The 26,584-nt window shown below is 39.1% G+C and overlaps 2 protein-coding genes across 15 annotated transcripts in view; both read left to right on the forward strand.

Moving 5' to 3' along the window:
• DENND6A (DENN domain containing 6A) overlaps positions 1-11,284 on the forward strand; it is a 30,978-nt gene extending 19,694 nt beyond the window's left edge. For 10 of the 14 annotated variants that reach the window (XM_080625862.1, XM_080625863.1, XM_080625861.1 and 7 more), the window contains 11 exons: positions 260-382; positions 550-645; positions 2,271-2,365; positions 3,118-3,183; positions 3,278-3,342; positions 3,943-4,032; positions 5,907-5,960; positions 6,043-6,152; positions 7,266-7,368; positions 8,850-8,924; positions 9,421-11,284. In XM_080625862.1, the coding sequence (XP_080481988.1) occupies positions 260-382; positions 550-645; positions 2,271-2,365; positions 3,118-3,183; positions 3,278-3,342; positions 3,943-4,032; positions 5,907-5,960; positions 6,043-6,152; positions 7,266-7,368; positions 8,850-8,924; positions 9,421-9,552 (1,009 nt within the window). In that variant the 3' untranslated portion in view covers positions 9,553-11,284. Of the gene's footprint in view, positions 1-259; positions 383-549; positions 646-2,270; positions 2,366-3,117; positions 3,184-3,277; positions 3,343-3,942; positions 4,033-5,906; positions 5,961-6,042; positions 6,153-6,672; positions 6,743-7,265; positions 7,369-8,849; positions 8,925-9,420 lie in introns of those variants that run through there. The other 4 variants (XM_080625856.1, XM_080625857.1, XR_013957689.1 and 1 more) reach the window with 3 other exon arrangements.
• Positions 11,285-13,531: 2,247 nt separating this feature from the next.
• Positions 13,532-25,173, forward strand: ARF4 (ARF GTPase 4). The gene is made up of 6 exons (XM_080625682.1): positions 13,532-13,885; positions 20,542-20,622; positions 21,096-21,205; positions 22,345-22,416; positions 22,923-23,048; positions 23,927-25,173. The coding sequence occupies exons 1-6, from the start codon at positions 13,819-13,821 to the stop codon at positions 24,011-24,013; spliced, it is 543 nt and encodes a 180-aa protein (XP_080481808.1). The 5' UTR covers positions 13,532-13,818; the 3' UTR covers positions 24,014-25,173.
• Positions 25,174-26,584: the final 1,411 nt, after the last annotated feature.

Raw genomic sequence — 26,584 nt, forward strand, 5'->3', positions numbered from 1 at the left:
TCTTGTAGCTTGTAAGCCAACATCAGTATTGTTTAATATTCTTTCTCTGTAAAGCTGGCTAAAAACCAGCAGGCAATATGTGGGCTGAAACAGCAATAAATAAGCAAGCTCATTAAATGTTCCATTTTAGAAGAGTATTTTGTATTTTTCAAATGAGTGTTAAATACTACTGCAAACTTCCTTTTTATCCAGCTCTAAATCAAATATATGTATCTTCTGGTTATGTTAAGTGTATTAAAATACCTGAATCTGTTTTTAGGTGTTTCTGTCCAGTGTTCTTTCACATCCAGATGCTTTGGGAACTAGTACTACTAGGAGAACCACTTGTTGTGATGGCACCATCACCATCAGAGTCTTCAGAAACTGTGTTGGCACTTGTTAGGTAAATGTAGTGGAGCTTCTTAACTAGTAACTGAGCCATTGTACATTGCAGCTGAGAGCAACAGTTGATCTGAATATAGCAAAGCATTACAGATTTTAGATTTGCTTGTGCCTCCCATGGGATTTTGCACTATACACAGAAGAGTTTATCCTCTTTCTACCTTGCAGTTGTATTTCACCGTTAAAGTACTGCAGTGATTTCAGGCCGTATTTCACCATACATGACAGTGAATTCAAAGAATATACAACTCGCACACAAGCCCCGTAAGTAAATCAAGCTGTGTTGTGAAGGTGTTGCTGAAAGCTACTCGTAACTTTGTTTCAAGATACTGCTTAACTATTCTGAATTTCTGTCATTAGAGAATTACACTTATACTCCTTATAAATAAGGTTTGTCTTTATATAGTGTAATAAATAGCTGGTTCTTAAGTTTTTCACTCCAGTTAGATAGCATAAAGAAGTTCTGAAACAATGTCATACTTAAACCACATTTGAGTTTCATAGGATACTTGTGTACAGAATAAGTTTTGCCTTTCCATAAGGGTTTGTCTGTGCTATGCCAGGTCCTTTGTAGCTCCTTGGGAAATTGTTCCATAATTGTTTTTAGTTTTAAGCAATTACTAAACAAAGTGACTTCTACAATTCAACATCCATACAGGTGTTCTGTAAAGTTAATCCAATCAGTGTCGTAGTTTTGACTATAATTGGGAAAGCAAATATCTCTTCGCTAAATTTGTTAGGAAAATGTTGTAAATAATTCAGAAATTAAGATTACTTTTTAAGAGCATACAAAAACATTTCTGTTGAAACTGCTTTAAGGACACACTTCCCTCCCACTCCACCCCCTTCTTCTGTTTTTAATTGTAGCCTTTATTTTGAGACCACAAACCTCCGGTATTTCTTGTTCTATGTTATTTAAATGCAACTTGAGTTGGGAATGGAGTGCACGTGTGAGATTCACTAATTGCTTTATATGTTTTTTCTAATGTCTGAACAGGCAGTGGTGGTTGTGGTTTTTGTTTGTTTCATGGTTTGGGGTGGTTTTCCTGCTTTTCCTCTCAACAGAAATATTGCCAGAGATACAGTGGAAAAAACATACAAACACAGGCACTATATTTCTGATTGTATTCCATGGGAATGGTAATGCAGTATGTAATTTAGTTTCTAAAAATAATTGCAGAAAGAATTTAGTTAAACTTTAGTAACCCATGCTTAAAAATTGCATCTGTTTCTCTAGCAAAACATCAAGGTTGTTCAGTATGTACATTAGGATTTGAAACAAAGCTGGAACTGCTCTGGCTTTGTTACAGAAAACAACAAAAAAATGGATAGATTGCAAATAGGCTTTTAAAGCAGTAGCTCTGAGAAGGGGGAGAATCCAGATGATGCAGAATCTGTGTATTTTATTACCTTTGGTGAGAGGTGAGCAATTTCAGGGAGCTCTACTGAGAAGTCTCATGCACGCAGCAGTCACGTTGACATGCGCATTAAAGTACCAAGAGTTTGTGATAATCTAACGTTGAAAAGTAGCAATTTGTCTTTCAAATATGGATCAGATTCCTGCTCATTTAAAAAAGAAGAAAAGTCAGACAATAAATCAGATAATAGCTTGTTGTCATCATTGCAAAGGGGCAGAATTTAGCCAAGAGTCTAAGCAGATGTTACCACTTTTATTCTCCACTACTGTTTGGACTTCATGGTACATCGATCTGGCTATTTTCTTGAAGTCAAAAACTGACAAACGTCCTATGCTTTTATGTGCAACTTAAAATGTAACTCCCATACAAAAGGAAAATAATTTCAAGTGAAGAATGAAAGTTGAGCTTTTGTTATTCATTCAGACAGAAGCTCCTGCTGTCATATTTTAAATATTGTCATTATTTTTCTAGACCATCTGTCATTCTAGGGGTGACGAATCCTTTTTTTGCTAAAACACTTCAACACTGGCCTCACATTATCCGAATTGGAGATCTTAAACTTCCAGGTAAGGTACAATATCTTCTACAATTCTGTGTGACAAGATATAACTGTGTGCTTTTTTATTTACAAACATATGTAGTTCAATTAATTTAGTTTAATACCAATGGAATCCTTATGGATGTAAATCTGTCAGGTGAAATTAGGCTCTTTGGTACTGTATGTCTTGTATTGCCAAATCTAGTATATTAAATGCAAAAGGTGATAATACTCATTAGTAATAATGTTTTACTTTTCACACAATCCTGGTTTTGAATTTCTACCAATAAGGTATTAAAATGAGAAATATAATTTATTACCAACACTGATTAATTTTAGGGTGAATAGAATGTAATAGATCAGTCACAGGAATGCACAGAAAGACCCATGTGAATGCTAAATTTGAATGCTACTATAGTATAAGAGGGTTTTTGTTGACAGTATTTTGATGATATAATTCTCATCTGGCAGTATTCCATTACTAAATTGTTCAAGTTGGATGATTTCTTTACATGATTGAGTAGAATTTCAATGTGATCTTTGGATAACATGTCAGTTGTTCGCCTGTAATAACATACTGCAGTGCTGTTAATTGCTGTATGAAATTGCTAAATGTAGCTGTTTGTTCTGACGGTGGGAATGCATAAATACCCAGTCAGGATAATACACCATCAAATTAATTTTTCTAAAATAAGTTACATTCCATTTGTGAATACACTAGAAATATTCTAGAAATAGAGGTGGAGGTTTCAAGTAAGGTGGCTTTAAATGTTTTGGCAGGTGAAGTTCCAAAGCAGGTGAAAGTGAAAAAACTGAAGAACCTAAAAACTTTGGACTCCAAACCTGGTAACAAGTTGCTTCAGAATTAAACTAGCAATGTTTAAACTGTAAAAAGCATACCCCATTTTTCCTTTGGCTACGTGCCTCTTTTTTTCTTTAGGTGTTTATACCTCTTATAAGCCATACTTGAACAAAGATGAAGAAATAGTTAAGCAGCTACAAAAGGTAATACTGCAAGTCTCTTCTGAATGGAAACTGTTCTGTGTACTCTCATACGGTGTCTTCATTTAAGGCTGAGCTCTGTGTAAGTGAAATGAAACTGGGTTCTGATTCCTTTGCCCCAATTCATAGCTGGATGGATGCGCAACCTTGTTGTGTAAAGCAGGGCTGCTGCCTTGTTAGCAGTGTCCATAACGACGTGAACAGTAGAGCTCAAGAAGTTAGCTTAATAATGTGGAGAGTTAAAGTGACTGATCAGTTCATCTCTTGTGGGTTTTCCACCTTCTACCATCTCCCTCTAGTCTCTTTGGTCTAGAAATCTCACATGTGACGTGTGTGGGAATCAGCTTCCAAACTTTATTTATAGAAATCTTAATTTCCTTGAATTTCTTTACATGAAAGTAAAAAACAAGCAATTAAAGGGATGAATATCTGTGTGAAAAGACTTGTTGCTATTGTTTTTCTTTCCTCGCTCAGGGAAGGGGGTGCTCCTGACAAATAAATACAGAAACACTGAAATAAATATTCTTTAAAAAAAACCCCACAACTACTTCCATGTTTTGGGATAACAGACTTATTGTAATATTCATTTCCCCTTTTTTTAAGGGAGTACAACAGAAACGTCCTACAGAAGCACAGAGTGTGATTCTTCGGCGCTATTTTTTGGAATTGACGGAAAGTTTCATTATTCCATTAGTGAGTTCTTAAACTAATGGGTTTATTACAAATGTAATATGGAGTTTTGGCATTACCCTGACTGAATAAGTCCAGGAACTGTCCAGTAACCAGCAGTGTACCCCTGGGGTCTCTTGGCTTTTCTAAAATACTACAGACTTACAATTCTTTAATTACCATACTTAGGATAAAAATTATTGAGGCCAGAGCTTAAATGTCAAAAATGAAACGTTTATATACCTAGACAAGAGGTTCAGATCTCAAAAAGGAGTGCTTGTTTATGTTGCTAGGCAGCATTTTCAGATGTTTGCTTGTGATATATTGTGTAGCATTTATGCAAAGCAAAACTGTGTGTGTGTTTTAACATGGAGTAAGAGGGAAATTTCTTTAATCCTCCTTCAACACTTGGAACCTCTGTCTACTCTTGAATTTTATATTTTATTTTTCTAAGTGGAAGAGTGTTGCCCCTGACCTTGAGAAATGTCAGTAGTGGAAAGGTAGAATTGGAAAGTGCTTTGTAATGAGAAGAGCTCTGTAAACATATACTCTTGCAGCAAATTACTATTTGCTGTGATAGCTGAGGAGATACTAGAAGGTAATCTTTCTATTAATAAAGTGAAAGATCCACCAATTCAACTGGTAAATTAGACTGGCTTATTTTTTTCCTTAAAATATTTATTCTGTCTTCTAGTGGTGGTGCTTTTGCATGCAATCATTAAAGTTTAGAGAATTTTTCCCTTTTCTAGTTATATTTGTGCACTCACTGATTTATGCTTGAAACTGTCTAGCACGTCTCGGTTCCTTTCATCTGCTTGTTCAGACCAGAGCACTTCATTACTTGTCCTCTAGGCTATCAGTTTACTTCTCTTACTTCTTCACAGACTTACTTATCTTTGCAGCTCCATTTTTGTCTGTGTGCCATCTGACTTTCAAAGAAAAATGTCTGTCTCCAAAAGTAAACAATTTGGGTTTTGTTTTGGTTTTCTTACTTTCTTTGTTGATTTTGGAGGTTTTTTGCCATTGGATTACCTGCAGTAGACAAATCTGAGCAGTCAGATCTCCTTGGACGGTTGTTTGATGGCTGCAAGGCAACTGTTTCTTCAGATTACTGCAGTATTTGCAGGATTAGAAGTGGAAGGAAAGATTATTATGAAACTCAGCTTTATTTGTGTCTCATTTCCTGTCTGGTAATGTTAATGGCAAACATGATGTAGCGGGGGCTACAGGATTTGCTTTCTCTTACCTTCTCTGAGTTTTCCTCATTATTACTGCTGTTTCAGAAAAAAATGGGCAAATTAAATTTAGCATGGATGGCTATTTTGAACACTTCAGTACCTTTGGGGAAAAACAGTATGTACAGAACTTTTCACTAGATCATAAAACCAGATATTAATGTAGGTTAACTAGGGCATCTGATCCAAACCCACTGCTCAGAACAAGGACAATTTGCATATATAGCTAAATATCAGACCTTGCCTTACAAGTATAGGCATAAACTTTTCTATGAAGGACTCGGAAAAACACTTCCAAACACTTGATATAAAGTGGGATTGCTATTTGGAATAACCCATGGTACGAGGGTACCTGTCAGCAAAAGAGAGATGATTTACGGGTGACTGGAGTTCAGGATATATATGTTCCATGTACACGTTTGCTTCCTGTCCTTTCCCTCATGTCCTTGAGTCTTGCCGACATAATGCTCTGTAGTTGGAAAATACAAATGGTATTAGATAAGCTCCTTCTTATGCTATTATGTGGTAAATGTGCATGGCCCCACCCTGTACCAGTACTTACAAGAGAAAAAACTGTGGTCACAAGTGATAAGTAAACATACACGTGGATTGTGTATCTTTAGTGCTGGTTATGCAAACAGCCTTTCTTTTTCCTTTCCCTAGGAACGTTATGTGGCAAGTCTAATGCCTTTGCAAAAATGCATATCACCATGGAAGGTAAGGAAATCCAATTCAAAGGAGCTAGAAATTGGTGATTAAACAGTTATGGATGCTAATGATTATTTTTTAACTTCCACAGAGTCCACCACAGCTGAGGCAGTTTAGCCAAGATGATTTCATGAAGACACTGGAAAAAGCAGGACCACAGCTCACATCAGGTTTAAAAGGGGACTGGATAGGACTTTACAGGTCATTTCTTTCATCAGCATAAAAATTAAATTATATAAATGAAGACAAATCAGTAATATGAATACTCTTTTCCTGAACAAACTTCTGTTATCAGTATTGATTTGAATAAGACTTCTACAATGTGTGCTTTAATAGGAATTGGTAGTGCTTAGTATACTTTACTCATTTAAATTTGTCTGTAACCTGTTAATAGTTTTCATAAGATGCTGCTGACACTGCAGGTCTCTGTACATGAGTATTATTTGTGGTTTTATTTCTGGTTCTAGCTTGATTCATCCTTCCAATCAAAGATAAAAGTGAGGATATTTCAAACTGAGCCTTGCTTTTCTTCTGAAAAAATTCCTCATCTTTATTGTCTTGATTAAAAGAAGCACCTGCTATACTCCAGATTATTATGTTTTTCTGAAAGAAAACAAAGAAAGGGTCCTAATAGCTTCTTGTCATGGTTTAAGCCCAGCCTGTCACTGAGAAATCACACAGCTGTTCGCTCACTCCCCCCCCCTTCCTCCCCTCTCTCCAGGAAGGATGGGAAGGAGAATCGAAAGAATGTAACTCCCACGGGTTGAGATAAGAGCAGTCCAGTAACTAAGGTATAACACAAAACCACTACTGCTACCACCACTAATAATAATGATAGGGGAAGTAACAAGGGAAGAGAATACAACCACTCACCACTCGCTGACCGATACCCAGCCCAACCCAAGTAGTGATCTAGCCCTTCTGGGTAACTGCCTCCAGTTCTACATCCTGGGCATGACGTGCTGTGGTATGGAATACCTCTTTGGTTAGTTTGGGTCAGGTGTCCTGTCTATGCTTCCTCCCAACTTCCCCTCCTCCCTGGCAGAGCATGAGACTCTCAAAGTCTTTGGTCAGAGTAAACATTACTGAGCAACAACTAAAACCATCGGTGTTATCAGCGCTGTTCCCAGGCTGAAAGTCAAAAACACAGCACTGCACCAGCTACTAAAAAGGAGAAAAAGTGACTGCTATTGCTGAACCCAGGACACTTCTTCAACCTCAAACATAATTACTTTACATTTTATGAGATAGAAAACAGTGTTACCAAAATTGTAATTAAAATATAAAATGTTTTTTGCTTCTGTGTTTTACCAGGCATTTTTTGAAATCACCAAACTTCGATGGCTGGTTTAGGAGCCGGCAGAAGGAAATGACACAGAAGTTGGAGGCCCTTCATTTAGAAGCCCTCTGTAATGAGGTTAGAAAAATGTGGGCTTGTATTTATCATATTATAATAAAAATATATTCTCTGTCAGGTCGGTTTTACTCCTGCTGTTTTCATTGGTTGAATATAATACCAATTTTGAGTATGAGCTAGCAAAACGTGACTTTGTTAACCAATTACAATTTAGAGCGATAGCAAAAGAGAACAATGTGAAATACTGTTCACTTTTTATAACTGTCGTTGTTTGTAAAATGTATCGTCAGTAATTTTTTGTTGTGTATTTTAAATATCAATACCCACAAAAAAGTTTTTCCTCAGATCTGCTACTGTTATTTCATTCAGCTTCCTTCCTTGGCATTTCATTTGACAACACGTTTTTAGTTGTGATATGTTCTGTAGCTTTGAAGGTGGGCACCGTAGAAAAGTGGCAACTAATTAGATAGGGATAGTAAAGAAGCCTATAACTGATCCATAGTAGTTGGAAGCTGAGAAGTGAAATCCGTTTATTGACATAAAGCAAAATACCACATAAATGATCGTATGCTGTAAGATCCATTTTTTATTTAAGAAGCTGAAGTGTAATACATAATACAGTGTAATTAATATATTGCGTATAATTTAAGTTGGAACAACTGTTAAAGGAGGGTGCTGTGAGAGGAGGAGAGATTGTGCAGTTAAAGAGAGAATGGGACGAACAAAAAAGTCAACAGCACAGCTTTAAAACAAACAAAAATTGTGCTGGTTATTTTCAAAAAAAAACATTGATTTTTATCCCTTGCTTGTGAATTCCCAAACATTACATTGTAGCAACTGAAATAGATTATTTGGGCTGCTCTGTTTGAACAGTTTGCAGGGCAATCGCTAGGTCAATTATATCACCTAGAATCTATCTGACTCTATGTGATGTAAACCTATTGCAAAGAAAAGGAAATGCCACAAACTTATTACTGATTCTGCTCCTTTTTAGTTTTTTCTTCAGATCCAAGTGTTCCCATCTTTCTGTACATGAGCAAATGTCTTTAATAAGTAACTAGTAAAGGGATGGGGGAACAGAACTTCCAGAAGAAAATTCACTTAATGGGTATATTTTACTAGTTATCAACTCTGTGTTCTCCTTTAATGCCCTAGAAACAAGAAATGCTGCCTGGCAACTTTTTAATAATTAATGGTGCTGGCAGGTCTGATATGGTAACATTCACTCCCCTTTGCATTGTAGGTGCTAGTTTTGAAACTAAGCCTGTTTAGCATGGGGGTTTTATTCTTATTTGTTTCTTTGATTTGTGATTGTGTGCTGGTCTCCTGTTATGCTGAGCCCTGGGCAAATGTGCAAATAAAGCAGATGCCATAGTTCTTGGTAGAGGCAGTATGTGAGTAAAATATGTTTAGTAAATGGCATGAGAGTAAGGAAAAAGAGAAGACAGACCCATTCTGAACAGTAGGTATAAATTAATATGACTTCTGAAAATGTTGTGTGTTGCCATAAATATTACAGTGCTTAATTTTTATTCTTTTAGAACTTGGTTTTCTGGAGTCAGAAACATACTGAAGTAGAAACAGTGGATCTTGTCTTAAAGTTAAAGAATAAACTGGTAAGTAACTGAATTAAACATGGGCTCAAATTTACATGACTTAACTAGATAAAAGTATAATAGTGTTTATAGGTACTTAAAGGAAAATATTTTAAGATACAGTTATTTTAAAGAATCAATCATTCAAGTTTTTAAAACAAGAACAGTTCACTCCAGCCATGCCTGAAAAGTTAGCTGGCCTCCTAACAGTGTCCAGCTATGTTGGAAGCATCGCACTGATCTCATTGTTTTAAAACTAGTTGGAGCTTTGTGGTTGATCTGACTGGGAGCAAGACTGAATCGTCAGGAAAGAAGACCAAATTGTCTTGTGATTCCCGAAAGTCCAAATCATTGTTAGCTCATGCTGCTGTGTGGTAGTTGAGGAAACCTGCTATTGTCCAAAGTCCTACTTGGTCTGAAAGGAATTAATTTGGCATGTCTGCTAATAAGTTGCTTTGGTGTGTCTTAAGGTAAAATTGCATTTTTAGTAGAGATCATGTTTTATGTACCTTTGCAGTTGCAGGCTGACAGAGAACATCTTCCTGTGAAAACTGACACATTGAAAAAGCTGCAGACACACATCAATGACATCATACTATCACTTCCAGATGACTTACAGGACATCTTGCTCAAAACTGGCACAACATGACTTCTACTGGACTTTTTTGTGCAGAAAACAGAAGGCAAACATAGTTCCACAGAAGACAGTGGCTTACCAAGTTGGGAACACAGCTCTAAATAGTATATTAACACTACAAGTGGACTGTACTAATCGTATAGCCCGCTATACTGTTTTCACTGTTTTTTCCACTTAACTACCAATGCAACAAAAAAAATTCCTGTGTCTAATAACGTCTGAAATAAGTGCTCTTAAAGAAAAATCTGTGGGCATAATGAAACTATACCACAGTCTAGGACCACAGTGCAGTGCTGGCATTGCAGAATGTTTTCCAATTGGTGCTGCTATACCCAATCCTGTTAACTCAGGGGTAAGCAATATTGATCCTGTACTGTCCTGTTGATGTAGTATCTGATTACTTTTTTTTTTTTTTTCCTTTCGTCTTTTAGTTTTCATCTAGTTATAAGTCCAGCTGACATATTATGGGTCTTGGTCAAAATACATTATAATTGAGGTATTTTACTGGTAAATCATGGCTCTCCAAACTGTTTTGGGGACAGCTGAAATAATCACATCTGTTCTTAACTTTTTTTCCTTCCTCCTTCTTAACTATCTTTCCAAAGACATATTAATTTAACATCTTTCAAGAAGAGAAGGCAGCTGACATTTCCTGAAGAGAATTCTCTTCCATTCAGTCATAGAGTGCTCTTACTCACATGCCTTAAATATAAAGTAATTGTATACTAATTGGTGGTTTTAAACTGCTGACATCCAGGATTTAAAGTGGATCATTAGTGTAAATGTAAGCATGCAGTATTTATCACAGGAAATAAACACAGTGGTGTTCTACTATGGATTTTAGAATCAGTGATTTCAGTAGAGTTAGCTGATACAAAATCTGTTTCTGTTGGAGATCATAGCTGTCAGCTCCAGTTATTTCTTTATTTTTTTATTTACATAGGGCGTTTGAGGAGGTAATGGGGCTGGAGGGAGGAGATGGTGGCTTCAGCTGAAAAAAAGCCTATGGAAAGGTCAGACTGTGGCATGAAAAGTTCGTAGCATGGAATTGTCAGTATATGCATATAGCAGACATGCATAAAGAGTAATTTTGTCTTGTGTATTAAGCAACAAGAATGCGATGTTCATCTTGAACAAGTTTCAGTAGTATATGAAAACTCAGTTGCTCCACATCAGTGTTGTACTTTGACCAGTTTCAAGACTAATAAAGTTAATGCTATGGTGTACACATAGCATATGCTTTATATGACAAGTGGATCACAGTTATACAAAAACCAAACAACTCGGCTTTTAAGTGCTTGGATACAATTTTTACAAACTTACGACATAATCCTGCTATAAGAATATGCTTTTATATGATAAATATTTCATACCATCTTTCTAAAAATATCTTTCTTAGATATAAATTGTCACAGTGGTATTTTTATGAAAATGATGTATTTTAATACTGTTATGGTTTGTATACATTTACTCATGACCAAAAGTTTAATGTTTTTACTATTTTACTTAAACTACACCACTTCAGCATTAATTTCTAATTGCAGATTTTATTTTGCACACCCTGATAAATAGCATTTCTAATCCATAAATCCGTTAAGTGGCCATTCTTATACTAAATTATCTTGAATATTTAGCCTGGAACACTGTGTAGTTTCTTGGAACCATGTAAACTGGTAACTCTGATAACTATCCCATGACTGCAAATATGTATTTTTGTAAAAGAAAATAAAGGGTTTGATTTTTATTTTTTTTCTCCTTTGGAAGTTGTGTGACTTGGATAATGGGTGTGGATTGGTTGATTTTCTCCTCTTCTGGGTAAGCAAAGCTGTTCAGCACCTTGTAAGAGGCTGCTGTTTTGTTTGACTTGAAGAAGCTTTACCCCTTTGGTAACCAGAAATACTTGATGTGATGGGGTAGTGTTGAAGTTTGATCGTGCCTCACAGTTGTAGTATGATAGAGCTGCAGGATCCTCAAGAAAGCAAATGGCAGGGACTGGTTTCCAAGCAGAATTACCTTATCTTCAGTCTATTTCCTGTACACATCTGAGAGGCCCTTGAGAAACATGGTAGTGGGAAGTATACTGCAAGCAAAACCTAATTCAGGTTTCTTTTGATGGAGTTGGTATTCATTTAAATCCCTGAGGAACTTGATGCTTAAATAGCATTAGAATCTATATGTATGTACGCACACATGTTGTTTAGACCAAGACAGGAAAAAGCCCCTAAGTGAGAGAGAATACCTGGATGATTCTAGGGGTCTTAGAAAAGAGGTAGCAGCTCTTCAGTAAAGGAATACTAAAGGGCCCCAAGTGGGTCGTCAGAAGTTAGGACTGCCTCACTTAGTGTAACAGGACAGTAAACTGTCATAAGGTTTGGGACATAGCAAATTTGTTTTAAACAATGTAAAAATAATGCCAAGAACCAAAACATGAGAGGAAGTTCAGTAAAATATGGAAGAGGTGCAGCTAGTCCTTGAACAGTGTCAACATCCTTGATAGGAATCAACAGTATGTTGTGAATAATAGTTACGTATGACTATACAGAGCAACCATTTGTGTTCATGTTGAATACTCCAAAAGCAAATGTTTGTTAGGTTGTACTCAAACAACTGAAATAATCAAACGTATCTATTCATGACCTGGCTATAGTGAGAACATGCCAGCTTGGAGGTCTTAGAAAGTAACTTCAAGAAAAGTCCTTCACATACTTTGTAGCACACTTTATCTCAGCTAAGTTCAGGAAACTTGAACTTTCCTGGCCAAAAGAAGTATAAACACTGAGTGCTCTGGATAGAAAACAGGTTAAGTATTGGAAACAGAACCAGACTCCTTAAGACTACCAGGAAATTGGTATCTAATAGTGGATCGGGATCATACTAACATCTTGGGCACTAACTAGGTTAAGTTAAAACATGACTTACGTGAAAGTTATATTGTATTAAAATGTAACTTTTAATTTGAAACATTTTTGGTTCAGAAAAACATAATTCAAAAGTTGGGTCAGACTTTCAACATGACAGGCAAAAAAGGAGTCTCACTCACAGAAGCCTACTGTTACGAGCTGGTTCAGGACTGTCTCTTCATCAAGACCATTTTTCTTTAATGAAGGATAAATAGCTTCTGTTTGAAAAAATGTTTGCTCTTGTGTCCTGGCATAGTTTCCAATGAGGACTGAAAAGTTTTAGGGCTTTTGATTGAACGAATGCTCCCTGGGGTGAGGGAGCTCAGTCACTTAAGCATTAAACGAAGCTCATCGTATGTTGCCCTGATTTAATTATCACCATGCTATGGGCTTGTTTCAGTAGCTGTGAAAGGAGCTGTTACAGCTGGCTATGAAATCAAACACACCTCTGCAGAAATAGTGTGTTTCTAATAAACCAGGGCTTGTTTCAGTTGTATTCCTGCATTACTTCCCTCTATCTGCCTGCTGCTTCCTGGCCAAGGAGCCGTGTGCTGGTTTGGTGCCAGGTTCACACTGGGGTTGGCCTTGATGCTGCAAAGCACAGAAACAATGTGAGCAGAAGATTCTGTGGTAATCGGTGTTCCTGTGATAGAGCTTTTTGGGGCTGGGGTGGTTTGATTCTTTAATCATCTGGTTCTGTTGCTACCCTGCTGTATTTGGGCGGGTCTCTGAGGAGTCGTTTTACTCTGGACTCCCTGCTTCTCTCGTGCTCTCAGCTGTACCCCGGCCCTGAGGCAGCAGAGCCTGCCGGCCGCCCTGCCTCAGCCGAAGCGCCGCGGGACCAGAAGCTGCACTGGGGCTTAGGGGGAGCGGGGCGGCGCTGGGCCTGGGCCTCGGAGCTGCCGGGCTCCCGCCGCACTACATTTCCCGTCCCGCCGCGCTGCGCCTTGCCTGTAGCGGGCGGGCCCCGCGGCGGGGCGGGGCCGAAGAGCTCGACTACATCCCCCGGCGTGCGCTGGCGGCAGCGCTGTGCGAGCGGGGCGCGGCGCCTGCCGGGAGCTGCAGTCCCCGCCGCCGTTGGGCGCCGCTGCCGTGTGGCGAGGGGCGGTTCCGCGGCCGGGGGATGTGGCGAGTGTGACGTGAGTCTGTCCGCGTTGGAGCCGGGACGGCTGTGGCGAGCGTGACGTGGCAGAGAGCGAGAGAGGCTCCCGGTCACAGCGCCGCGGCTGCCGCTGCCGTTGTTGCCGCTGTGCTCTATCAGTCGGCGCCGCCGCAGCCTCCTCGCCCGCGGAGGGATCCACGAGTGCAGACGGGAGCCGGGCCGCGCTCCCTCCCTCCCGCTGCCTGTGCCGCCGCCCAGCCCTGCGCCGGAGCCGCCATGGGCCTCACCATCTCCTCGCTCTTCTCGCGCCTCTTCGGCAAGAAACAGATGCGCATTCTCATGGGTAAGGGTCGACAGCGGCCTCCCGCAGCCCTGGCGTTGCAGCTGGTGTGATCGCGGCCGCCGCCAGGCCCGCCCGCTCCTTCACCGCTGCGTCCCGCTGGCGATGGGGGAGGGGAGGTCGGTGTGGGGGTGCGGGCTCCAGGCGGGGGGGTTGCCCCGTTCCGAGTCGTGGGGCACAGGGAACGCTGTCCCCGTTCCATAGAGCCTGTGGGGCGGTCGGGAAGCGAAGGAGCGGAGGGGAGAGAAGGAGCAGCGGGGGAAGGGGTGTGGATCGGGATATATCGGCCCCTTCCTTCTTCTCCGTCGCGTTCCCGTTTTCTGCCCCCGCCCGGTCCCGCTGTCGGAGGTCGGGGCCGCGCTGACGGGCAGCACCGGAGCCCCCCACCTCGGGGGCCGTGTGGGCAGCCTCAGCCCCTGCGCCCTGCACCTGCGTTTCCGCTTGCGCCGGGAGCGGGATGTAGAACAAAGATCAAATTGCGGGAGGTGAAGCCGGTGCCCGGCCGCCGCGGCAGACCGGCCGGAGGAGGAGGAGGAGGAGGAGGGAGCCCCTTACCGGGAGCCGAGCGGGGTCGCGGCAGTGCTGTCGGCTCCTGCCCCCGAGCAGTGCGGTTCCTCGAGCAGGATCTGACAAAGCCCGGGGTATTTAACGCCACGAGCTTCAGAAATTACCTTATGATGGCCGGCTTTGGGTAGCGGCGGTGTCTGTGTCTCTGACTCTTGTGAAAGGAGGTTTTGGTATAGCATCTGTGCATTTTAATTCTCCTGTAAATCGTGTACAAACCCATAAAGCCCTGTGGGTTTCTTTTCCAGTGCTTAGTTTTACTGTCTGCCCATAATTGTTTATTTAGAATTAAATTCTGGTTCTCTTGACACGGACTGTCTAAGAGTTGAAGCCAGTGGCTCTTGAAGATTCTCACTTTAAGGCTGTGGTTCAAAGGGTCAAAGCAAGCACATGCTGCATCTGGTATTTCCTCCTCCACTGCAGCTCTGCCCTGCCTTCTTCCACCCACCTTCCCTCCTGTGCCAGTGTTAGGTACAGACAGGTCCTAACCCCAAAATTTTTCTCAGCTTTTGCCACCAAAGTGCATGGAACTTGATTTGGGGCCACTGACTGAAATAGCTGGTCCTAAGAAATTATATGGAGTGCTTCTTTCAATATGGGCAGTAAAGGGACTGGCTCCTAACAGTGGAACTTCTTGGCACACTGCTCATCTTAGCACTGCCTGTGTATGCACAGCAGACACAATAACATAGCTTTTTTTAATTACAATTTTCCATGTTCTCCATACGCTTTATGATGACAGAGCTCTTTATTGCAGGCACAGTAATTTTTATTTTATCTTCTCTGGTTGAAATTAGAGACTCTCATCCATTTCAAAATAACCTGAGTAATTTTTGTCTTTGAGACAACTTGGTACATCTGTTGATTTCAAGGAATAGATTTGAGTGTCTCCCTAGCAGCCAGACTCTTCATATAACTCTAAATGAATAAAGTCAAATCTTCACATGAGCTTGCCTGTAGGATGCGATAGCGTCTCTGGTATTTGTAGTTCTCTTTCATTCTGCAGAATAATGAACACAGGAAAGCAACATCATACAGATCAAAAGAGCTTGCAAGGCTTTCTTTTCTTCACTGATGGGGTATCAGTTCAAATTTAGGTTAGATGTGAGTTAGGGAGCTGTGCTTTCCAGCAGTTGGTTCAAATGCTTTTCTTAAATATAATTTTTAAGGCATTATTCTAAAATACAGGGCTGGATGAGACCGTGGGACTGCGCCAGATTTGTTCTCTAGTACAGGAGGTTAAAACTTCTGCTACATTGTCGTGAGAGTGTAGCATAGGACCTAAACTGCATGTGTAGAAGCAGAATGTGTTATATTGGATATGATATAATTAGTTTTGTCCTGTAAAGTGGAAAAAAGTTCTTCATGGCATTTTGAGGAGAGATGTCTGAATGAATACAGGGTCTGAATTGAACTTTTCCTCAAGGTGGTAAATTGCAGTTTATGGTTTGAAACTGAGCTGTACAACATTAGGCATGTAAGTTTTGTATCAATGAAGTAGCTTTATGGGGTAAGGTGTTTATGGAGAAATATGTAGGGGGAAACAGTATATGGGTGAGTTGGTAATGAACAGATGATTAATTTATAATTCAGAGTTCCCTTTCACAGCTTTCTCCTGTTTCTGCACAATTCAAGTTAAAGTAGAATTAATTTAGCTCTTAAGACAGACTTTGTGTTACTGAGTTATGCAGTTTTATTTCTCATCAGATACTATTACCAACAGCAAACCTGACAAACTTACCCTTTATATTGCCAAACTACATTTATTATAAAGGGTAGACATTTAATGGAATACTGTTACTGAAATTCTGTCTTTTAAAAAATGCTCATGTACAAATTACGTGTTTTTCAGAAATACTGAGTTAACAGTCTGAGGAACTGTATGTAAAATAATTTTTGTGCCATCTTTATAGATGGAAGTAACATGAAGGAAAAGAAATAACTGTAGGGTAGGATTGGATGACTTGAAGTTAGACTAGGCAACCCCAGGGCATTAGAATGGAAAAACTGAGTCCTAACTGTACATGTACCTGTCTGGAAAATTCTTCACTTATAGTTTCTTATGCTTAAAAAAGAAGTTATTATTTCACTGTGTACCTTTCACTATCATAATTTAGTGTTCTGTGGCTTGGTATAGTTGTGCAAGCGCTACTCAGGAGCTTCAAATACAGTTGTAGTTCTGAAACGCATAAGGGGAAAAAAAGGTGAGATTCTTCGCAAAGTGTGTCACTGTACAGCACAAAATCACTTAGCTGCTTTTTACTTGGTTTTAATTTTTAACCCCTGTTAGTTTGTGTGCTTTTGGGGCTTTTTGTGCATGTGTTCTTGAGAAGCTGTGTTGAGAATTGCCCCTTTGTGTCCCCCAAAGACTTACCCAATTGAAATGAAACCTCACAGAGAAATAACATATAAAGGATCAATTAGACAAGTTTTGTGAGAACTGGTTTTAAGGTAAAAGAAAAATTAAGGAATACAAACCTGTAGTAAATTGGGATTTGTTAATTTTATGTTTTTTAAGCTGGCTTTTGGTTGTAACATGAATATCATGAATCCATTAAATATCCCTTTTATTAGTATGGGACACACTCATTTTGGAAGCACGAACATGCTGTATTTTATAGTAAACTTTGGAAAGATCAATCTGACAACCAAAGTCTTGGTCTTGATGGGGGTTCTATTTAAAAGTAAGTTCTCTATATGAAGTTCTGTGCTATGATAACTGAGGCAACTTGATACTGAGGCAGCCATGATCAAAGTAGGAAGTTGGTAAATGAGGAATGACATGTGGTCACAGGGGTGGTGTCCCAGGGACAAGTGAACTGCAGGCTTAAGATCCAGAAACATGACTGACGGGCTGTGAATAAAACACTCTTAAGAGTAGAAAAGGGCTTAGAACCACAGTGGTTTAACAGCAGATGAAAGCATTGTAGATACTCTTTTTCTTTAGCTAGAGGAAGAGGATGTTTGACTTGGTTTAAAGAAAAACGGCTGCAAGTGCAAGTCTGTGCTTCCCACTTGCACTTCATTGTAATCTTACTGCTTTGTGGTACAGCTGCTGAGCACCAAACCTTACATTCAGATTCTTACACCTTGGACTTGGCAGTGGTCAGTAAGGCAGTAGAATCAGAGTGAAAAAGCAGATTCATAAATGTACTTTACATTATTTGGGCACTTAAAACGTGGGTTTTAATCTTGAGAGTTAAATAAACTTCAACTTTCTGACATGGAAGTAGCTCATAGATTTACATTTAGTGTTCCAGTGCAAATGTAAACATGAGTTTATTTTTGGACCACTAAAAGCGATAGTTACAGTTCCTAGCAGCTAAAACGATTAAATGTGATTTGCTTCAATTGCAAAGAAATTTCTTGTTCTTAAAAGGTGGTAAATGGAAAATTCTGCTACTAAGTATTAATGGAAGTGATGCTTTTGAGGCAGTTGCTGGCTTAGACTTCCTAACATTTGCAATTTGGCTAAAAAAGGCAGTTTTTGCAAATGTGGTCATAGTGATTTGCAAAAGCCGCCTTCCCTCAGTTAAAAGCTGTCATCTCAAGTGTGGAGTTAGAAGAAGAAAGCCCGTATCTATAACTCAGCCTCCCTCAGTGCAAAGTCCAACAGCTTAATCAGAATTGTGGCTAAGAGTGGATTTAAGCAAAGTCTCTGGGCTTTGTGCTTACATAGCTGAGGTAGTCTTCTGCCAACGCAGTGGAAGTGTCAGTGAGTCCTGGTTCAAGAGCACAGTGGATAACTGGGGCACTGATTTCTTCAATTTGGCAAAGAGTTTAAAATTCCTGACTAGTTTCTAATGTCTTAACTCTGAGTCATATCTTCAAATGGTTCTCGACACCCTGTGTATATTCATGGAAATGAGATGAGCTTTTTTCTTTTTCTTTGTCTGTATCTTCAGTATAACCCCTGAACACACTAAAACCACTTGTGCAGGTAATGCCATCTTTCTTTTGTTGCCAATTTTTACAAATCTTGTCAGTGTTTGTTCTACTGATAACTGGTTTGGGGGGGGTGGGAGCAGAGTTCATGAGTATGTGTAGCTTTAATTGGTGATTCAGTAAGCAATCTTAATGCTAATTTACTGGAAAACTATCGCATATGTATCATATACATACATTATGCTGTAAAGATATAGACATCCTACAAATCCCCACTTGAAGCTGAGCTGTGTGAGGATAGTGTTGGGCTTCAAGCATTGTGCTATTCAAAACATTGTTTTTCAGTGTACATGGAGTATCTGAGGGTTTCAGAGGTCGCTTGAAGGGTTTTCTAAGGCTGACACTTCATTGGTGTAAGGAAAATGCCCACATTTACAAGATTCATGATTTGCAAGCTCTTGTGAAACTTCTGCTGCATCATGTTCATGCTTGTGAGTGGTTCTGGAAGAGACCAACACCGAGACAACAGCAAACTTAAAACTGTTAACTTTTTCATTTGAGCATTTGGGGAGTTAATTGCCACTCAAGGAGCTTTGGTTTTGATGGTAGAGGTTTGGGGTTTTTTTTCTTTTCTCATATTTTATGATATTAACAATTAGATCAACTCACAGATGAGGCCCTCAATGATATGGTTTAGTGGTGGTCTTAGCAGTCCCGGGGTAATGATTAGAGTTGATGACCCTAAAGGTCTTTCCCAACCTAGTTGGTTCTGTGATTCTACGGTAATATCAAAGAAACTGCACTGGCATCCTGTTGACACTATTAGAATATAGGACAAATATGGATAGCTATTCTAATTAGTTTGCTGTCACAGCAGTTTTTGTCTTGAGAAGGAGGAGGCTTTTTGAGCGTTTAGTTTCATTCTGAATAAGTAGGTAATTTTGAATTCCATTTTATTGCACTGCTAAGGAAACAGTTGTATTATTAATAGTCAAGTCATCAAACCGCTTAAAGCTTAATATATTGCAGTCACCAAGTAGGAAATTAACTTGCAACACTTAATGTTAGCAAGCAAGGATAACATTTGGTTTCTTGTGCAAGCATTATTTAATTAATTCTTTGATGGGAGTTATTTTTGTGTCAGCAAAGTTGTATTGATTATTTCAAGTTTCACAAATAGACATTTTATTCAAACTGTTGCTGTGGTGTTTAGAACCTACTGTTTATTTAAGTGCTTATGTGCTAGGCATTGGATTCCAGCATAAAGAATTGTATTTTGAGTTGCTCTTATGTGTTCTGAAATGCCAAACAATAAGCAGTTGCGTAGCCAATTTCAGAAAACTTCAGTGTGTGCCTGCAATACTGGCGATGCTGCTCAGTGTATTATTGGTGATGAGGCTCCAGTTTATTTTTCCTGTAATTTTTTTAAGGATCACATATTATCCACATAACTTACATTGAAAACCAGCAAGTTTAAGTTTTGTTGTAGAAACAGAAGAGCGAATTTCAGTGCAGAAGGCTGCCTATAAAGATCAAAAGTGGAGACTCCTAATGAAAGTATCCTAGTAGATCTCCATGAATGGAAGTGATGTCCTGAAGAGTTACAGCCCTTATGGTGTATGCAGAGGGAGAACAGAGTTCCTTAATGTGTATGTTCCTGTCAGTGCAAAAGAAATGCTTTAGCAAAGGTACAAGAGACTGGAAGGGGGAGGCTGAAGTGTCTTCCATTGATAGTGCAGCTTCTTTTGGTTCAGGTGCCTGTGAAACTGCCTTCAGCTGAAGGTTGAGCGAGACCTTCCCCAATTTGAGTATGAAGTATCAAATGTGTAATCAGCTAGAGATTAGGTGCCGACTGTAGATTGTTGCTCAACATTTGAAACTGTCCTGACACACACAGCAGAATCTTTCAAAGTGAATGATAAAACTTAGTTAAGCAACGCAAATACTAAGGAAGATGACTAGAAACATCACAACTTGTGAGTTGTGGATGGAAGTGTGTTACTGAGCTTTTCTTTTTCACTGCTTGTTCTCTTTCTAGTGCTGGGTAGAGGAGATGGGGAGAAACACACAATAGTATATCAGCAGTGATTTGGAGTGTTTAAAAAGCTGTTTCTTCTCAGGAAAAAAAACCCCTAATGCTCTGTACATAAAATGGCACATCTTTAACTTAACAGGTTGTAGTTCATGTTCAAATTTTCTGTTTGTTCTAGTTGGTTTGGATGCTGCTGGCAAGACAACTATTCTTTATAAACTGAAACTAGGAGAGATTGTCACCACAATTCCCACTATTGGTAAGATAATCAATTGTTATGTCTTCATTCTTGTTACTTTAAGTTTGTGTTTTAGAGATAGGCAATTGTGATCTTTGCTGTTAGTATAAAAACTGAGACAAACATGGGCTTTCTGGTGCTGCCATAACAACTGTCTCAAACAAGAATCCTATGTCCGACAGCGGCCAGGAAACAATGCTCAGTTAAGCACAGGAACCAGTTAAGCAGCAATGCTTCTCCCAAACACGAGCATCATAGTTTGTGGCTGAAAGATTTGCTCAATCAAAGGTGGTGTACTTGGATTTAAGTGGTTAATTTTTTTTTTCTTCTCTTGAGTCAATTTTCTTCTTGCTCCAGCAATTCAGTTTTGATAAGCCATGTTATATACACTTGGGAGAACCGTAACTTAGGAAGTAGATGTCTTTCACATGGTTAGAATTACATTTTAACACTGGCATTAACTATTTATAATGATTTAACTCTTTTATTTTTAGGTTTCAATGTGGAAACGGTAGAATACAAAAACATTTGTTTCACAGTTTGGGATGTTGGTGGTCAAGACAAAATTAGACCTCTTTGGAGGCATTATTTCCAAAACACACAGGTAAGAGTTCGGAGATGGCAGTAGATAAAGACCTGTTTTGTAGAGTATAAATGGAAACTTGTTTCCTGTCCCTTCCTTTCAGAAAGGCTCTTCACTTCCTGTAAGTGTTGAGGGACACATAGAATTTATTCTAGTTGAAGCTAGTTTGTTACCCTGAAGGCTTAAATTCTAGTCATGTGTGTAGCATGGCAAGGATGAAATCCTTTAGGATCTACCAGTGTTCTGTAATGGGCCAGAGCTGCTCAATTGTTGTGAGGAACTCTTGAACTTTGCTGTGTCCATGCTTCAATTATTTTAAGCTGGCATTAGCTTATACATAAAAAAACTATTGCTTAAACACCCTTCTATGTACTCTTTTTTTAATAATCATCTTTAAAATATACAGCTATTGCTTGCTCTATCAGTGTGTTTAGTATGCTGAGTATCAAATTATCATGAAATATCTTGTTATTGATTAGAAAGTGTCAGCCTCATATTGATGTGACTGCTGATATTTTTGGTGACATAAATGTGGTTCTTCAGCTCACAAGTAGGAAGCTGCTTATTAGTATCAGGAAGCTTTGGGAGTAGGTGGAGTTTTGGTGGGAGAACAGGGGGAGTGTCTGGTTGGGGTTTCTTTCTTGGTTTTGGGGTGGTGGTGCTGAGGGGTTTTGTGTGTTGAGTCTAAAATTGTTTCCAAGAAACTTCTGTGCAGCCTAATGCATGTTGGTGCAGTAAAATGGAGAGTCTGGGTTGACAGAAAGGAGCTAGCAAAGTGCTGTTGTGAATACAGTGATAGTTAATTTCAGTTCCTTATTCAACCCCATTACTAAATATTTTTAAAAGATGCTTTGCTTTTCTTCAAGACAATGAGAAAATGTGAGGTTTTCAGACTGAGTTCCACACTAATCTCTAAACCAACATCTGTGGGTTTAAGCTTCTTTAATTTAGAAGGCCTTTAGAAGATTTTTTTACAGGTGAAAGCTGTTACTTAGTTGTTTAGACAGACATCTTGCATTGTGTAAACAGAAATTTCCGTCAAATTTACTTACCTAAGAGGGGAGGTGATCACAGGATTCAGTATGAGGTTTTTTGGGGGTTTAAATAGTGAATATGTAAATATTTACATTGATTTTTCAAACCTGCGTAACTTCTTACAGGGCCTCATTTTTGTGGTAGACAGCAATGACAGAGAGAGAATCCAGGAAGCAGCAGAAGAGCTGCAGAAAATGGTAAGTATCAGTGCCTTCTGAAATAAAATTATACTCTGTCATAGTTTTGGGTGTTAGTCAGCTTCCCTAAGAGATGCAGGGTTTGAAAATTCCAGAGAGCCTGTACAGTACATACTGTATCCACCAGGTAATTCTGGTTCACATAAGTGTGCTGAGTTGTAGCTACAGCTGTGTAGAGGATTTTAGCTCAAAAACTACTAATATGTCAGAACTTTTCTTCATAAAACCTTAATGGAACAGATCAGGAATTTTGGAAAAACAAATAGGTGTGAAGAATTTCAGCAGCAAAGTGCCCATAAATTGAAACTTCCTATTGAAAGAATATTTCCTTCATTGTAGGAGAAGTTCTGTTGGGTGCTAGTTAAATTTCATTCAGTACTTGCTAGTGACTTCAGAAGCAAGAATGAAAATGTGTATAACTCTTAAATCAGGATTTAGGTTTCTTTAGTGACTGTTGAAGCAAAAGAAGTACTCAACTGAGCTGATAACGACCATTTTTTCTGTAGCTTCAGGAAGATGAGCTGCGAGATGCCGTGCTGCTTCTGTTCGCAAACAAGCAGGATCTGCCAAATGCCATGGCAATCAGTGAAATGACAGATAAACTAGGTCTTCAGTCTCTGCGTAACAGAACTGTAAGTGCTAAACCCTTGGTGATGAACTCTTGTTTTCCTTTATTATAGATCATAAACGTAAGTTTTCCTTTGAAGGAAAGGGAGGTTTTTCACCTCTTGATGTAGAAAGATGCACATACCTGCTGTAAGACTCTGTAGTTAATAGTTTATGGTCCTTGTTCAAAATAAGTGATTTAGGAGCACAGTCCAGTGTGTTCAGTTGTTGCAGGTGTTCCATGTCTTGCCTTTTCCTGGAAAACAGTACAAATTTTCCAGTCTGTCACTGAAATGTTTGACAGAGCAGGTGGTGGCCTTTTCCATTACTCAGTATTTGTTCTTCTGGAGGAGAAAATGCATTCTGCATTCTTAACCACTACAAAGATGGGGGGAAATTAAGTAGCTTCTGAATCAGTAGATTCCATCTGCACAAGCTTCTGAGACATGGGGTTGCTTCACATAAAACATCTAGCCTTCTGTAATACTCACCTGATGTCTTTGTGTGTTGACACACTAAGATCATATCCATAATAGATGTTGTAGACCACTGTTCATTTAGATAATTTCATGTCCATTCCCTGAAATGGAAAGCAGTCTTTCAAAAGCAACAAACCAGTTTTCAGCTCGTAAACTAAATGCGGGTTCTGTATTTGGGTTTTGATGCCCTAAACGGTGTTCTGGCATTTGGTAGGCCAACACTGAGTTTCTGGATAATGCCTGAACCCCATCTATTTTATATATACTTCTCAACGTTTTTAAAAATACCATCTGTTCAGTATTGACTCCACTTCTGGCACAGGGAACACTGTTTGAGTGTGTGTGTGAGTGTCACATGCTGTGATAACTTAGCTTGCCGTTTGTCAGTATTAAATTGAATTTTTGTTTTTGTTCTGCATTAACAGTGGTATGTCCAGGCTACCTGTGCTACACAAGGAACTGGTCTCTATGAGGGACTTGACTGGCTGTCAAATGAACTCTCAAAACGCTAACTCAAACTGGATGACTTTCACCAGGGACATGTTTGATATAAGTGGTCTAGGCTTGTTACAACAAAATTAGTTTGCATCTTGGTTATTACAGTATCTGGAACTGATATTTGGGCAGGATATTACAGCGTTTCAACTTATTTTGTTGCCAATTATTGTTTACCGAGCTACATGTTGCAAAGGTAGCAATATGCTTGGGTAAAAATCTCCTTACCTTGGAAAAAGTGTGTCTTCTGATTTTATTCCCCTTGTTAGCCTAAATGCCTGAATATAGTTATTGTGACATCTTTAAGATCTGTTTCAAATACTCTTTTGAGCCCAAATAAATTAATGTTTTAATTTTTTTTCCTCCCTGCTACTTTTAGTTTACTGATGCCCTGTTTCATTCCTCAGACAGTCTGCTGATTTCAAAATGTAGCATTCCGTATGTATTTATTTCTCTCCCTTGCCAAAAAGAATTCCTAATACAGCTTGTTCCAGCCAAGGAAATGCTCTAAAACACTATACCAGTCTACTGCACTGAGGAACATTTTATTAATTCTTGGGTTCTGTCAGCCCAACTTGCCTTTGTGTGAATTGGATTTGATGGGTAGAATAGTTCTGTGCTGGTTGCGAAGAGCTCATGTTGAGGTTGTTTTTAATATTCAGCAGATTGTCTTCCTTTATATCGTATCTTTTTTTATGTTGCATGTTGCTTTTTGGTATCAGCCTGACTATTTTTGCCCAGTGTATAATAGTTCTGCTGAAGTTTTACTGTTTGTTGGTGAACATATCTTCATAAGGAAATTTTGGAAATTCATCAAACTCAATGGATTAGTTTCTTCATAACCCACTTGGAATTATTCCTAATAAAATGATAAAATGTATAGTTCTGTGTATGCTCTTCTTGATTCCTGAAATGATTGAACTGTAACTTGTCACTTATTCTTTTTCCATATACTGAGCTTTCCTGCAGCTTGAATGTGAACATCAGTCTCTGATTTTCTCGTGTTCAGAGCTATGTAGAGCAGGACATGGAAAGTAGGCAACAAAGTTGTATACAGTGCAGTAGAGTAGCTGTCAGCAAGACATAGAATTGTGTCTTTCAAAGTTGTAAATCTAAAGTTCTTTTTAAGATGTCGAGATATTAAAATCCTAACAGTTACAAAAATTGTAATAAAACAAGTACCAACTGCCTGGAAAGCATGCATGTCTGTTGCCTAGTTGTATCTACATTTGAAAACCATTGTGGGTTCTAGCAGGAGAGTCACACATTCTGTTGGTGGCTCACTGGGAAGCTAACTTGAACACTGGTACAGGAATTTAGTCAATACGCTATTAATGGTCATAGGCACCCCAGAAAATCAGTGCTATGCAGCTGCTGCTGTCTGCTTTCATATTTCTGCCCCCTTATACTTCTGTAGTTCAAAAGTTGAAATTAATGTTGTTTTTTTGAGGCTGCTACTAATGGATATTTTAGTATCTGTTTTTCTGTTGTGTGCCTTGCTATATGGATGCAAATCTGGCTCAATCCTTCAGCTGAAATACTCTGTTCTATGGGTTGCAGGTCTTGATAAACCCAAAGTGTGGTTTCACTGCAGTTTCACCCTAAGCTTCTCTATTACTTTTAGTCCAGCTCTTGTTACCTTTGCTATGAGGAATCCCAGTGACAAGGGCTGGTAAACTCAAGCCAGTTGAAGTTAAGAGAATCTTCCAAGGCAGCTTCTGCTGTAACAGGTTTAAGTTTCTAGGAAGTAGTTCTTGTGAACACAGCTAACGGGAGAAAATTCCAGAGTTGTTGAATGCGGTTGTTAACTGTCTTAGTATGTAACAGAAACCCAGGAGACAGTGTAAGGGGAGTAGGGTTTTGCTTGCACTTCGGTGAATTGCTGATTACGTATTAACCAAAGTTGATCCATCATGCACTGGATCAGTACCTGTTAATATGCATATTTCCAGCAATGCAGTTCCTTGAAATAAACCTTAAAAAGAACTCTTTGTTCAGAAGAGGCAGCTTGTCTGTAACAGATTGTATTGGTAGTCCCAGTAGGTTAAAATGAAACAATGCTTGTGACAAATGGAACACGATCTCCTCTCTCAAGGAAGAAGTGAGAGGTAGACTTTAAATAAAAAAGCAGATAGAAACAAATTAGGCCTGGTATCTTGAAGGAAAGATTTTGTTTCGTAGAGATGAAGATTTCATTGGTTTAATGATTTGAAAGGCTTTTAAGTAATTAAATACTTGGGTTTAGGTGAGCTTTGTTTAGCTACTACATTTTTGAGTTACAGCATGTGTATAGAAGTTGGTATTTCACAGCCGCTGTGTCTGGCTTTGTACCAGGAGGTTGTAGTTCTGCTGTAAAACGAGTAATTTCCCAGAGTCAGTAATATAGATCTTGAGGTTCTGAGTCTGCATGAGAGGTTAAGGCTACAGCTGACACTGAAGTGTAGTAAGACAAAGTCAATAAAATTATTGGCTGTAATTGAGTACTCACTGTGCTCTCAATAAGAGCAATGAGAGGAACTGGAGCAAGTGCTTCAATCTTCCTGTAAATGGTTAAGATCACACTTGACCTCTGTTACTAAAACAATGTT

Source organism: Psittacula echo (assembly GCF_963264785.1).
Source record: "Psittacula echo genome assembly, chromosome: 9".
Classification (NCBI taxonomy): Eukaryota; Metazoa; Chordata; class Aves; order Psittaciformes; family Psittacidae; genus Psittacula; species Psittacula echo.

Bases quoted from the DNA above. Each gene is read 5' to 3' on its own strand.
- ARF4 (XM_080625682.1), top strand. From the start codon at position 13,819: ATGGGCCTCACCATCTCCTCGCTCTTCTCGCGCCTCTTCGGCAAGAAA. The intron at 21,206-22,344 runs GTAAGAGTTCGG...AACTTCTTACAG, and splicing joins ATTATTTCCAAAACACACAG to GGCCTCATTTTTGTGGTAGA. The intron at 22,417-22,922 runs GTAAGTATCAGT...TTTTTTCTGTAG, and splicing joins CAGAAGAGCTGCAGAAAATG to CTTCAGGAAGATGAGCTGCG.